The following is a 14,368-nucleotide window of genomic DNA, read 5'->3' on the forward strand; positions in this document are numbered from 1 at the left end:
AAGGTTTATTTCCCGCCCCGCCAAGCCCGTGTGTGGCCCAGGAGCACGGCTGCTGCGGCCTGACCAGGCACTGCCCGCTGCCCGGGCCGCCCAGCACTGAGGGGCCTGAGGGGAGCGGCTGTGTCCAGCCCGGGCACCCAGCACCCGGGTCCTCCAGCGCAGAGCCCGTGGGAGACGGTGAAGGGGGCAGCCGCGGCCACTCCCCGGGAGCGCAGACACGCCGCCTGTCCCCAGTCCTGAAGCTGCGGGGGACAAGGACAGACGGCAGGGACGGGGGACCGAGGGACAGAACAGAGTGGAGGACAGCCCCCGAGGACCGAGGGCCCTCTCAACTGCACCTGCTGCCCCGTGGGCCCCAGGAAGACGGACAGTCGTGGCGCCACGTGTGTAAGGACGCACACAGCAGATGTCCAGCGGGCAGGGGCAGGGGCCTCGCCGGGGTCAGGGAAAGCCACAGCCGTGGCCAGCGGGCCGCCTCGCCCGGCACTGCCCTGCCCACGAAGGCCGACACGGCGAAGGGCCCCCGCCGGCAGCAGAAGGGTGCAGAGCCCTGAAGCCACGGGCCCCCAGAGCCCGGGGAAAGGCGGCCTCTTCCGGGAGCCGCCAGGGACAGCGGGCAGGACGGGGCAGCGGCCTCTTTCCCGGGGCCGCTAGGACGGGTCGAGGGGTGGCCCGGCGGCCTTGGCCTTCTTGGGGTGGCCGTTGGGGCCGGGGGCGGGGGCACCGGGCCGCTTCCTGTCGCGCTGCTGCAGCCGCTGCCGCTTCCTGCGCAGGTAGCCGGCCACGTTGTCGAAGGTGGCCTTGTAGAGGCCGGCGAGGCCCTCGGCCAGGGCGGTGGGACCTGGGATGGGGGACGGGGCTGGGACCTTCCTGCTGCGGGGGGCACCCGCCCACCCTGCCCGAGCCCTGGGGGAAGCCCCCGCCACAGGCCGTGCCTGCTCACCTTCCAGCATGGCCCAGTGCCCGCGAAGGTGCCCCGAGACCCTCTCTACTGCGGCAGTGGCAGGAACAGGCTGGGGACAGATGGGGGCAGGACGCCGGGGCTTCCAGACCGTGTGGGGTAGCCCCACTGGGAAGTCCAGGGTTCGGGGCAGCCCCCACCATCCCTCCAGCGGGGCCCCGGCCGGTCACGTACCACAGGGACCCTCGGGAAGGGACTGGGCAGAGCCCAGGAAGCAGCCCTTGCACTGTCCCCAGGCTCGAGGGTTCCCACGGCACCCAGTGAGGCCCAAGGCCATGCCAGGCACGAAGCAGGCAGGAGATGCCCACCCGGAAGGACTGCTCGGCCCCCAGGCCTGGGCCCGAGTTGGCCGCCCCCGTCCCGGGAGCAGGGCTGGGCGCCACACTCACAGCTGAGGCCGCACCCCGTGCCGCCTCCACCGCAAACACAGGCGACAGGGACAGTCGAGGGACCGCAAACTCCCCCGGACCCACCAGAGCGGGGTGAGGCAGCCAGCTGCCGGGCTGGACCCGCCCCCCGGCCCCGTGCCCACCTCTGCCCGGGCCTCACCTGCCAGCGGCCGCCCTGGGGCCGGCAGAGCAGCAGCGGGCAGTCCCGGGAGTCCTGCAGCACCCACAGACCCTGCGCGTCCTCGAAGGCCACGTCCCACACCCGGTGCCTGAAGCTCAGCTGCTGCAGGAAGTCCAGGCGCCGCCCGGGGACGTCCAGCCGGAAGATGTAGACGGCGGGGACGCTGCGGGAGAGGCCGTCAGCACCACGGCCACCGGCCACCCGCCCGCCCCACTCCAGCCCAGCTCTCGTCTCTCTCAGTCTCTCCCCGAAAGAAGACAGATCAGCTGGGAGCGTGGAGTCACAGGGTCACGGGGCAGCACGGTGGGCGGGGAGCTGGTGGGGGCTGGCAGGGGATGGGCTGGGGGCTGGAGACGGGCGGGTGGGGGCTGGCGGGGACGGGCGGGGGCTGGCGGGGCTGTCACTCCGGCTGAGACGCCCCACACCCCCAGGAAGCGGCCGCACGCGCAGGGCTGCAGGGCTGCAGGGCTGCAGGGCTGCAGGGCTGCAGGGCTGGGGCTCGGGGCTCCGGCTCACCAGTCACACGGCAGTGCCACGCAGCGCTCCCGGCGCCAGTAGACGATCCTGGCCGGGATGACTCTCTGCAGGGAGAGGCGGCCGGGCGGCCCCGTGGGGACCAGGGGAACCAGGGGGGGGAGGGCAGGCGGCAGGGTACCGATGCCCTGGCAGGGGCTACACCAGGGGCCAGATGAGCGGGGCTGGGGGAGCGGGGCTGGGGGGTACCTCGTGGGCCCGGGGCTCCGGCGGCTCCTGCAGGCTGCTCAGGCGGCAGCAGTGCAGCTCGCGGCCACGCGGGAAGTCCCAGAGCCGCAGCGTGCCGTCCTGCGGGAGCCACGTGGAGCCACGTCGGCGGGGTCAGCGCCACCCGGGCCCCTCGCCCAGAACCCCGCCCGGCCCGGGGGACAGACGGACAGCGGGAAGCCACCCACCCTGGGGACGGGCAAGTGGGTGCCGGGTGGCCGTCGGCGACGCCACACCCCAAGCTCCAGGGACAGGGGAGGCGCTCAGAGCACGCACGGCCCGTGCCCGGGAAGAGGAGGGGTGGACACACGGACGCTGCCGCCAGATGTGGGGACAGAGATGGGGTGGAGCCGGTGGCCGGGAGGCTTGGGGGAAGATGGGGTGTGGGTGCTCTCTCACCCCCGAGGCCGACAGCAGCAGCTCCGGGCAGTCAGGCAGCACCAGCAAGCAGCTCACAAACCTGCGGGAGGAGGAGAGGAGGAGTGAGGGAGAGGAGGAGAGAGGGAGAGGGGGAAGGAGGGGAGGGGGAGGGAGGGAGGGAGAGGGGAGGGAGGGAGAGGGGAGGGGGAAGGGGAGGGAGGGAGAGGGGGAGGGAGGGAGAGGGAGAGGGAGGGAGAGGAGGACGCGGAGGCCGGAGTGAAGGGACCTGAGACCCGAGAGCTGGCGGGACGTCACCAGGGCAGGTGTGGAGGACTGAGTGTCTCCCAGTTAAGCCGCTGCCTGGACTGGAGCTGGCAGGGCGCCGGGCTCACCAGGCCCCGGGTTCGAGCCCCGCCCCGTGCAGGAGCTATGGCCCTGCAGGAAGCTGCGTGAATGGGAGTGCTACCGCTACCATGTCCTCTCTCTCTCCTTCCCTCTCCCCCTTATCCCTCCTCTTTTTAATGATTTTTCTTTTTATCTTCACTTATTTGTTGGATAGGGACAGCCAGAAATTGAGAGGGAAGGGGCAGATAAGAGAGGGAGAGAAGGACCAAGCGGTGGTGCCCCTGGCTGAGCGGACACATCACAGGGCTCAAGGACACGGGTTCAAGCCCCCGCTCCCCACCTGCAGGAGAAAAGCTTCGCGAGTGGTGGAGCAGGGCTGCCTGCAGGTGCCTCTCTGTCTCCCACTACTCAATTTCTGGTTGTCTCTATCCAATAGTAAAGATAATTAAAAAGATTGTTTTAAAAAAAAAGAGTGGGGGCCAGGTGCTGGCGCACCTGGTTGAGCACACACATTACAGTGCACAAGGACCCGGGTTCAAGCCCCTGGTCCCCAGCGGCAGGAGGGAAGCTTCACGAGTGGTGACGCAGGGCTGCAGGGGTCTCTGTCTCTCTCCCTCTCGACCTCCCCTCCTCTCTCAATTCCTCTCTGTCTCTATCCAATAATAAATAAATAAAATTTTTTTTTCCCTCCAGGGTTATTGCTGGGCTCGGTGCCTGCACCATGAATCCACCGCTCCTGGAGGCCATTTTTCCCCCTTTTTGTTGCCCTAGTTGTTGCAGCCTCGTTGCGGTTATTATTATTGCCATTGTTGACGTTGCTTGGTTGTTGGCTAGGACAGAGAGAAATGGAAAGGGGAGGGGAAGACAGAGAGAGGGAGAGACAGACAGACACCTGCAGACCTGCTTCACCTTCACCGCCCGTGAAGCGACTCCCCTGCAGGTGGGGAGCCGGGGTTCGAACCGGGATCCTGACGCCGGTCCCTGCACTTTGCGCCACGTGCGCTTAACCCGCTGCGCTACCGCCCGACCCCCAGATTTTTAAATTTTTATTTATCCCTTTTTGTTACCCTTGCTGTTTTAATAAAAAGATTTTTAAATTTTTTAAAAAAGGAGAAAGAGACCCGCAGCCCTGCTTCATCACCTGCAAAGCTCTCCCCCTGCAGGTGGGGACTGGAGGCTCGAAACCGAGTCCTTGCTCACTGTAGCATGTGCGCTCAGCCAGGTGCGCCACCAGCCGGCCCCTTTCTAGCTCCCTCTCCTCATCTCTCCCTTCTCTCTCTCCCTCCCTCAGAGCAGGGAAGGGGGCTGAGGGGCTGAGGGCAGCAGGACGTCAGCCTGAGGAGGGGCCCCAGGCAGGAGCCGGCCAGCGGCTGGGTGAGCCCGGGAAGCAGGGCCAGGCTCCCCGGTCCGGCACCCTCCACCCCGGCTGGGGGACACTCACTCCGTGTGACCGAGGCAAAAGGCCTCGATGCTGTGCGGGGCTGCGGCCCAGCTGACCCGGATCTTCTCGTCGCGGTCGGCGGTGAGGATGAAGCGGTCATCAGGACTCACGGCCTGGGGGACGAGGGGCAGGGACGGGGGTCCGACACTGCACAGCCTGGGGCCGGCGGCCTCACTCAGCTGCGCTGGGCCCAGGGACTCTTCCCCCAGCGGGCAGCGCCCATGTGTCACATCCAGCAGTGTGGACAGGCCTCCCCCCACGTCCAGCAGCGTGGACAGACCCCCCAGGTCCAGCAGTGTGGACAGACCTCCCCCAGGGCTCACCCCACGTCCAGCAGTGTGGACAGGCCCCACCCCCATGTCCAGCAGTGTGGATAGCACCCCCAGGGCTCCCCCCCACATCCAGCAGTGTGGACAGGCCTCCCCCAGGGTAACCCCCCATGTCCAGCAGTGTGGACAGCACCCCCCAGGGACCCCCACATCCAGCAGTGTGGACAGGCCCCACCCCCATGTCCAGCAGTGTGGACAGCACCCCTGGCCCCACACACCACGTCCAGCAGCATAGACAGGTGGCCCAGCTCCAGCCGCCCGCCGGCCCGCGGCTCCAGCACCGAGAAGGAGTACACGTCCCCCGACTTGTCGGCCACCAAGACCTTGTCCTCGGAGGCCGTGAAGGTCAGGGCCGTGCAGCGCCGCACCACAGGCCTGGGGACAGAAGGTCAGCGCCCAGCCCATCCGGTAGACACAGGCCCTAAGGGCAAGGACCTGGGATCAAGCCCCCACTCCCCACCTGAGGGGAAAAGCTTCAGTCGGTAAAGCAGGGGTGCAGGTGTCTGTCTGTCTCTCTCCCCCTCCTATCACATAAAAATAATAAAAAAATGAAATAACGGGGCCAGGCAGTGGTGCACCCATTAAGCGCACATAGTGCTAAGTGCAAGGACTGGCACGAGGCCCCAGGTTGGAGCCCCCGCTCCCCACTTCGCAAACAATGAAGCAGGTCTGCAGGTGTCTCTCTGTCTCTCCCTATCTTCTCCCCTCCTCTCCATTTCTCTCTGTCCTGCCCAATAAATGACGGGGAGAAAGGGACTGGCTGCCAGGAGAGGCGGATTCCTAGTGCCGACCTCTGCCCCAGCGATAACCCTGGAGGCAAAACTATTAGCTAATTAATTTAAAGGGAAAAAGGTAACGCCTCTCCGGGAAGCAGGACTGGGGTGCGACACCCTCTCCTTTCACCCTTAGAGAACTGACCCTCGACCCCAGGGCCTCGGCCATGTGGGGGGCTGTCAGCCTTGACCACCCGCTCCACGGCCCCCGGCACGGCCCCGCCAGGAGGGAGGTGGCTCGCACGGGAGGACAGGCGGGGACCGGGCGGCCACAGGGGGAGGCGGAGGCAGTGGCGGTGGCAGTGCGGCCAGTCCCCCGGGGAAAGGCTGGGAGCTGCGGGAAGCTGGCGCCCTGGGGGCTGCCGGGCACCTGCCATTCTCCAGAGCGGCCTCGGCACGACGGTGAGGGGCGCTGAGCCCCAGCGCTGGGGCCCCTCGGGGGTCCTTGAAGGGGAGAGGGGAGGGCCACAGACCCCCGGCCGGCAGCCGCGGACGACCACCCTTCCCTGTCCCCGTCTCTGGCTGCTTGTCCCCCAGCCTGTCCCTGTAACCCCGTCGCCCCCCCCCAAAGCAGGCCCGCGGGGACGCTGTGCGTACCTGACACTCAGGCACTGCCACGGGTTTGTACGGAAAAGAACCAGACGCTTACTGTCACCTGTCAGCGCAAAGTAGCCGCCCGACGATGAGAAGGTGGCCGCCAGGATGGCGTCACTGTCCACGGGCTGACCATCCTCCCTGGGGGGAACACGGGGTGGTCACGGGCTGGCCACCCTCCCTGGGGGGACATGGGGTGGTCACGGGCTGGCTATCCTCCCTGGGGGGAACACGGGGTGGTCACGGGCTGGCCACCCTCCCTGGGGGGACACGGGGTGGTCACGGGCTGGCTATCCTCCCTGGGGGGACATGGGGTGGTCACGGGCTGGCCACCCTCCCTGGGGGGACACGGGGTGGCCATCCTCCCTGGGGGGACACGGGGTGGTCACGGGCTGACCATCCTCCCTGGGGGGACACGGGGTGGTCACGGGCTGGCCACCCTCCCTGGGGGGACACGGGGTGGTCACGGGCTGGCCATCCTCCCTGGGGGGACACGGGGTAGTCACGGGCTGGCCACCCTCCCTGGGGGGACACGGGGTGGTCACGGGCTGGCCATCCTCCCTGGGGGGACACGGGGTGGTCACGGGCTGGCTATCCTCCCTGGGGGGACACGGGGTGGTCATGGGCTGACCATCCTCCCTGGGGGGACACGGGGTGGTCACGGGCTGGCCATCCTCCCTGGGGGGACACGGGGTGGTCACGGGCTGGCCATCCTCCCTGGGGGGACACGGGGTGGTCACGGGCTGGCCATCCTCCCTGGGGGGACACGGGGTGGTCACGGGCAGGGGGCCGGAGGGCTCAGGAAGGGCGGGGCGTGGGGGAGCCCCTCAGAAGACGGGGCGCGGGGGCGAGGGGCCGAGACCGCACCCGACATGGCAAGAGCCGCAGCCAACGCCCGTGGGCATGCCGGGCGACAGCTCACCCGGGCAGGGTGCGGCTCTGCCATTGGGCGGGGGCGGGTCTGCCCCCCGGCACCGGAGGAAGCCTGTGTGCTGTGGGGTCTCTGTGTCTCTGTCTCTGACAGCCCCATCACCGCAGCAAAGCCTGGTGGTGACACAGGAAGCCCCTGCTCTCGCCCCAGCCGAGCTCTGAGCCCTGACGGACGGACGCTGGCTGGGGGTGGCACAGCGGTGAGCGAGCGCCCAAGCCCGAGGGCACCCAGTGTGCCAGGCGCTGCTCTGGCCGGGCCTCCCTCCCACAGCTCATGAGACAAGGAACTAGTGGGTGCGGGAACCAGTTCAGAGTGCCCTGACTCTGCGCTGCCTGCTGCTTTCCTGGGCTGAAGACCCAGGGCTGGGGAGGCAGCACAGTGGCTCCATCAGACTCTCCTGCCTGAGGCTGAGGCCCCAGGTTCAGTCCCCAGCACCGCCATCAGCCAGAGCTCAGCAGGACGCAGGTGTCTCTCTCTCTGATCTATCTACCCACATGCCTACCTATCATCTCTCCCTCTCATCAGATACATAGGCAAACGCTAGAAGAAGAAGAATCAGATACATAAATGAAATATTGCGAAGACTTGCCTGCCTGAGGCTCCAAAGTCCCAGGTTCAATCCCCTGCACCACCATCAGCCAGAGGCTGATGGCAGGGGGGGATTGAAGCTCTTAAAAAGTGAAGACAACAAGGGCAACAAAAGGGAATAAATTAAATAAATAAATAAATAAATAAATAAATAAAGTGAAGAATCCCACATGGCGTAAAGCTCAAGGACTGGCGTAAGGATCCCGGTTCGAGCCCCCAGCTCCCGACCTGTAGAAGGTCACTTCGCAAGTGCAAGCAGTGAAGCAGGTCTGCAGGTGTCTGTCTTTCCCCCTCTCTGTCTTCCCCTCCTCTCTCCATTTCTCTCTATCCTGTCCAACAACAACAGCTATGACTACAACTAGGGCAACAAAGTGGGAAAAAGAGCCTCCAGGAGCAGTGGATTCGCAGTGCAGGCACCGAGCCCAGCGACAACCCTGGAGGAAAAAAAAAAGTGAAGAATCCGGCTCCCCACCTGCAGGGGAGTCGCTTCCCAGGCGGTGAAGCAGGTCTGCAGGTGTCTGTCTTTCTCTCCCCCTCTGTCTTCCCCTCCTCTCTCCATTTCTCTCTGTCCTATCCAACAATGACAACATCAATAACAACAATAACTACAACAATAAAAAACAAGGGCGACAAAAGGAAATAAATAAATAAATATCGTTTTAAAAAGTGAAGAATTCCTCTGCAAGTGAGAAGTGAGGAAGCCATCTCCCAGTTGGGGTCCCCGACCTGAGGCCCCTCAGCTCACCCTTTCCCGGCCGGCAGCTTCTCCGCAGAGCAACAGTCATACACAAAGAGGCCATCACTGTCACCATCGCCGTCACTACAGAGAAACAAGAGAGATGTCAGAAGGTGCAGTGTGACAGTTGCTGATTTTTCTCCTGAAATTTAAAACCTTAAAAAGGTTTTTTACCGGAGTCAGGCGATAGCGCAGCAGATTAAGAGCATGTGGCGCAAAGCTCAAGGACCAGCATGAGAATCCCGGTTTGAGCCCCCGGCTCCCCACCTGCAGGGGAGTCGCTTCACAGGCGGTGAAGCAGATCTGCAGGTGTCTGTCTTTCTCTCTCCCTCTCTGTCTTCCCCTCCTCTCTCCATTTCTCTCTGTCCTGTCCAACAACAACAAAAATAAATAAGTAAATATTCTAAAAAAAAGGGTTTTTCACCAAAGTCACATTGAGTCACAGTGCGTTAAGTGATGGGTCTGTGGTCCAGGAGGTGGCGCAGTGGGTAAAGCATTGGATTCTCAACCATAAGGTCCCGAGTTCAATCCCCGGTAGCACATGTACCAGAGTGATGTCTGGTTCTTTCTCTCCTGTCTTTCTCATGAGTAAATAAATTCTTTAAAAAAAAATTTTTTTTTTTAAGTGATGGGTCTTCCCTACAGCTCTGAAGCTCTGGGCTTTCTTGGCTCAACCTACTTAGAATAGACAGATACAGCTGGCAAAGCCCTGCCCCAAACCAGCTGGTGAAGAAACAGAAACACTTGACAGGAAGCAACACAGGAGCTAAAAAAGCCAATACAGGAAGGTTCAATCCCCAGAGCCACCATAAGCCAAGCTGAACAGTGTTCTGCTCTTTCATTAAAAATAAGTATTAAGGGTGGAAGCAGATAGCAGTTCAATCCCCTGACCACCATAAGCCAAGCTGAGCAGGGCTCTGGCTAAAAATAGATAAATAAATATTAAGACCGGCGTAAGGATCCCGGTTCGAGCCCCCGGCTCCCCACCTGCAGGGGAGTCGCTTCCCAGGCGGTGAAGCAGGTCTGCAGGGGTCTGTCTTTCTCTCCTCCTCTCTGTCTTCCCCTCCTCTCTCCATTTCTCTCTGTCCTATCCAACAACAACGACATCAATAACTACAATAATAACGATAGCAATGAAAAACAAGTGCAACAAAAGGAAATAAATATTAAAAAATATATATTTAAAAAAATAAAATAAAATCAATAAAGGCAACAAAAGGGAAATTATACAAATATAAAATTTTTTTAAATAAATATTTTAAAAAAAGGAAACACCCTGCAAGAAAGTCGCTAGAACTCTGGTCACATCTTCAGTGAGACTTTTATGCCCCATTTTAAAATACTGTCTCTTGGCTTGAGGCTCACGTTCGCCTACTCGAAGGAGCTCCTGTGACTGAGGACTTCGCAGAGTGGCCCGGGAGCTTCTAGCTCTGCAGTGAGAGCACCCAGCACCTACTGCTTGCGCCACCCAGTCAGTGTGCAAGGAGCTGTGCTTCGGGTCAGAACCCCCGAGGCCCAGGCCTCTGACACACCAACCACAGCAGTGAGTGAACTTTTGATGAAGCCCCAGTTCAACACCCAGCTGGATTTCTGATCCCAAATGTTGAGCAGAGGGTTATGTCTGGCAAACTCTGGTTCAAGTACAAGGGCCAAAACTACGTGGAGAGGCCTGGGGACACAGCACAGGGGCTCTGGAAAAGATTTTCACGCACCCAAGGTCCCAGGTTCAATCCCCAGTGCCATCATAAGCCAGAGCTGAGCAGGGCTCTGGTCCTCTCTCTCTCTGTGAGTCTGTCATTAAGATATTTTATAGGGAGTCGGGCAGTAGCGCAGCGGGTTAAGCGCACGTGGCGCAAAGCGCAAGGATCCCGGCATAAGGATCCCGGTTCGAGCCCCCGGCTCCCCACCTGCAGGGGAGTCGCTTCCCAGGCGGTGAAGCAGGTCTGCAGGTGTCTGTCTTTCTCTCCCCCTCTCTGTCTTCCCCTCCTCTCTCCATTTCTCTGTCCTATCCAACAACAACAACAACAATAACTACAACAATAAAACAGCAAGGGCAACAAAAGGAAGTAAATAAAATAAAATAAATTTTAAAAAAAGAGAAAAAAAGATATTTTATAAAACAAGATAAGTCAGCAAGGGGCTGAAACGGACATCAGCATCCATGAGGCTCTCGTGTCAGGGTGGGTCTAAGCGCTGGGGAGCTGAAGAAGCCGCCACGGGGTGAACCACCCGCAAGCGGTGAGGGTGCTGGCTAAGACCCTCCAGTCCTGGCGGGTGGCATCACGATGCCAGAGCAGGCACAGCCTCAAGGAGGGGGCGAGAGGGCGAGTGGGCAGAACTCTGTCTCTCCCCAGCAGACACCCCTCCACCTGGCCCCCGAGTCCCCGGCCCCTGCCTGCCGCCATGGCTCCATAGGGCCCAGCTGGACTTGCTCCTTAAGGACAGTGAAGCTGGCAGGGCAACTGTTGCTCCTGACAGAGCGCCTCCTCCCGCGAAGGTGCTGAGATAGTCTCGGGCCAGGTCCTCTGGTGTGTACCTATCTCAACCCAGCACCAGGGAAACCGGCAGATTAAACACAGCACCGGGGCTCTGCAAGAGACTCCCCTGAGGCTGCGGGGTCCCGGGTTCAATTGCCAGCACCACCACCAGCCAGAACTCAGCAGGGATCTGGGTAAAATAAATTTACGACAATGACAATAGTAATAATAGGGCTAGAGTTCTGCAAACAGACTCTCCTGCCTGAGGCACTGAGGCCCTAGGTTCAAGCCCCAGAACCACCATTAGCCAGAGCTCAGCAAGGTCCTGGACTCTCTGTCTCGCTTTCATTAAAATAAATCATTTTATATGGGAAACTGGGGAATGTTACATTAATTCCCCAATAAAGTAAAAGAGAGAAAAAATAAAGAAATCATTTTAAGAAATGGAAAATTTGGGGGCTACTTGACTTTTTTTTTAATATTTATATATTCCCTTTTGTTGTTTTATTGTTGTAGTTACTGATGTCGTTGTTGGATAGGACAGAGAGACATGGAGAGAGGAGGGGAAGACAGAGAGGGGGAGAGAAAGACAGACACCTGCAGACCTGCTTCACCGCCTGGGAAGCGACTCCCCTGCAGGTGGGGAGCCGGGGGGCTCGAACCGGGATCCTCACGCCGGTCCCTGCGCTTTGCGCCACGTGCGCTTAGCCCGCTGCGCCACCGCCCGACTCCCAAGAAATGGAATATTGAAACTTGTACACGCAACCAGGTTTGCCACAACCCAGCCCCGATATTAACAAAGTATTTTTTAAAATACTTTGAATATTAACAAAGTATTTTTTAAAACAATAGTAAAAACAAAGTCGTCCTGTGGCCGGGGAGGCGCGCCGTGGATGAAGCGCGGGGCTGTCGAGCGGCAGGTGCTGGGTCCGCCCCGGCGGCACACGCAGCAGGCGAGGTCGGGTTCTTTCTCGCTCACTCTCCTATTCGTTTTCCACCAGCAAATAAGTAAGATCCTTCAATGACACCCCGCCTCCGCCGTGTCTCCGGGGAGGCGGGCGCTGCCCGAGAGCCCGAGAACCGCTGCTTCGTGACAGCCAGGCCCTTCTGCCAGGCCCCCAGGGCGGTGCGGGGCGCCCCCGGGGAGCAGCACCAGGGCCGCTGGCGTCTCCCACCCGCGCGCACGAGCGGCGGCCCGCAGCTGCTCCCCGTCCCCGGCCGGCCTCGCCGCTGGGCCCTCCGGTCGGCGCCACACCGCCCCGTCGCCGCTCGGAGACGCCCGGGGAGGACGGTCAGCCCCGGCCGGCGCTCACCTGCTCGCGGTGGAGGCGGCCAGGAAGCGGCTGCCGCCCCGCACCACCAGCGAGCGCCCGCACACCGCCAGCCCCGCCGAGGCCGCCATGCGCCCCGCCACCCACGTGCGCCTTCCGGCCAGGTGCTTCCGGTCGGCGCGCGCGGTGACGTCGTCTCCCTGCGCCGCCGGGCCGCGCGTGCGCGCCGCCGGGCCACGCCCCCCGGGTGGGTGGGGCGGCTCCTCCCCTCGCGGCCCGGCCGGGCTGGTGCCGCCGCCTTGCGGGGCCGGGCGCCGGGGTCGCGGTGGGCGGGGGAGGCGGCGCCCGGGTCTGCAGACGCTCGGCTGCCTGAGGCTCCCTGGTCCCAGGTTCAAGCCCCAGCGCCGCCATCGGCCAGAGCTCAGCAGGGCCCGCTGGAAAAAAAAAACCCAAATGCAACAATTGATGAATTGAGTCGCGGGGACCGGCGTGAGGATCGGGGTTCGAGCCCCCGGCTCCCCACCTGCAGGGGGGTCGCTTCCCAGGCGGTGAAGCGGGTCTGCAGGGGTCTGTCTGTCTCTCCCCCTCTCTGTCTTCCCCTCCTCTCTCCATCTCTCTCTGTCCTAGCCAACAACGACGACATCAATAACAACAATAATAATAACCACAAGTGGTCCAGGAGGTGGCGCCGTGGCTAGGACACTAGATTGTCAAGCGTGAGGTCCCGAGTTCGATCCCTGGCAGCACATGGACCAGAGTGAGGGCTGGTTCTTTCTCTCCTCCTATCTTTCTCATGAATAAGTAAATAAATTCTTTAAAATAATAATAATAATAGCCACAACAAGAGCAACAAAAGCGAATAGATAAATAAATATTTTTTTTAAAAAATTAAATAAAGTGGTCCAGGAGGTGGCACAGTGGTAAAGCTTTGGACTCTCAAGCATGAGGTCCCGGGTTCGATCCCCGGCAGCACATGTGCCAGAGTGATGTCTGGTTCTCGCTCTCCTCCTATCTTTCTCAAAAATAAATAAAATATTTAAATAAATAAATAAATAAATAAAACACAAGAATCACAGTGGTCCGGGAGGTGGCGCAGTGGATAAAGCACCAGACCCTCAAGCATGAGGCCGCACATGGACCCGAGTGATGGCTGGTTCTCTCTCTCTCTCTCTCTCTCTCCTCCTTTCTCATAAATAAATAGATAATAAATTGAATTACACAGTTGCAAAAGGAATGCCAGGTTTCATCCCAACAGCACCAGGGACCTGGGTGGAGCCGGAGCCCAGCTGTGGCCCCGCGTCCTGTCCTGTGTCCTGTCTGCGGAGAGGTCAGGGCACTGGTGTCCGCACTCTGGGCCTCAGCTGTGGCTCCCAGACGCCGGAGGTCCTCCCTGCCTGTCACCCCGTCCCCGGAGTCCACACCGAGCCGCCTCGCTGAAGGGGCCCTCGGGACACGTGCTCTGGACCCTCGGCGCCCACACCAAAGCGGAGAGGCCGGGAGGGGGCTCGGGGTCAGCACGGGCCTGCAGAGGCCACGGCTCCATGCGAGGTTTAAATGCACGGCTGCACGCACACGCATGCATACATGGGCTCTGTGTACATGCATGCGGCACACATGTGCATACAGACGTGGGCTCCATGCAAAGCAAAGCAAAAACGGCTGAAGGTAAACAGCTGGCCAGGGAGGGCACACACCTCACTTCCTGTGAGAGCCTGCGCTCTGCACCCATCACTGGGCCTGGGGGGGGCTCCATGCATGGTGGAGGGGCGGTGCGCGTGCACGCGGCCCTGCGCACCCCCCTGACATAAAGAAGCAGAGTCAGCATCGAAGCCGTGACCTGTTCACACAAGACGACCCTTCAGCCTCCGCCTGAGACCCACAGGTCCCTTCCTCAGGGTCCAGCCCTCACCAAGCACCTGGGACCACCAGGGCCCGGCTCCCACCTAAGGTGCGGGTGCAGCCTCCTCGGCAGGCGCCTCGCAGGCCCGGGTCTCCACTGCCGACCGTCCCCACTCTCCGGTCCCAGCATCGCCCTCCTTCCAGACTGCAAAGTCCTCCCTGCCCCCTTCTGCCCAAGTCCACTCACCTAACTCCGTCTCCGCTGGTGCCACTTCCCCAGGGCAGCCTGCCCTGCCTTTCGGTTATTTGCAGTCTCAGTGGCAGGATTACTTTGTTTGTTTGTTCATTTGTTTATTACCAGAGCCCTGCTCAGCTTTGGCTTATGGTGCTACTGGGAATTAAAGCTGGGACT

At 61.4% G+C, this 14,368-nt stretch overlaps 1 protein-coding gene across 1 annotated transcript; it reads right to left on the minus strand.

The window, feature by feature from the left end:
- Window positions 1-469: 469 nt before the first annotated feature.
- On the minus strand, window positions 470-12,309 carry WDR4 (WD repeat domain 4). Its single transcript, XM_060198777.1, has 12 exons — window positions 12,160-12,309; window positions 8,379-8,453; window positions 6,118-6,255; window positions 4,966-5,122; window positions 4,419-4,531; window positions 2,672-2,732; window positions 2,255-2,353; window positions 2,048-2,112; window positions 1,511-1,694; window positions 944-1,013; window positions 586-841; window positions 470-518 (listed from the first exon to the last, which is right to left on the minus strand). Exons 1-11 carry the CDS (start codon window positions 12,246-12,248, stop codon window positions 651-653), a joined length of 1,242 nt encoding a protein of 413 aa, XP_060054760.1. The 5' UTR covers window positions 12,249-12,309; the 3' UTR covers window positions 470-518; window positions 586-650.
- Window positions 12,310-14,368: the final 2,059 nt, after the last annotated feature.

The sequence above is a fragment of the Erinaceus europaeus genome, chromosome 9 (assembly GCF_950295315.1).
Source record: "Erinaceus europaeus chromosome 9, mEriEur2.1, whole genome shotgun sequence".
Lineage (NCBI taxonomy): Eukaryota > Metazoa > Chordata > Mammalia > Eulipotyphla > Erinaceidae > Erinaceus > Erinaceus europaeus.

What these genes read in the sequence shown, in the direction of transcription:
- WDR4 (XM_060198777.1), bottom strand. Translation starts at nt 12,248, where the DNA reads ATGGCGGCCTCGGCGGGGCTGGCGGTGTGCGGGCGCTCGCTGGTGGTG. An exon ending in TGGCAGTGCCTGAGTGTCAG is followed by an intron (nt 5,123 to 6,117) that starts GTACGCACAGCG and finishes TTCTGTCCCCAG; the next exon opens with GCCTGTGGTGCGGCGCTGCA. An exon ending in TGTCTATGCTGCTGGACGTG is followed by an intron (nt 4,532 to 4,965) that starts GTGTGTGGGGCC and finishes CTCGTCCCCCAG; the next exon opens with GCCGTGAGTCCTGATGACCG.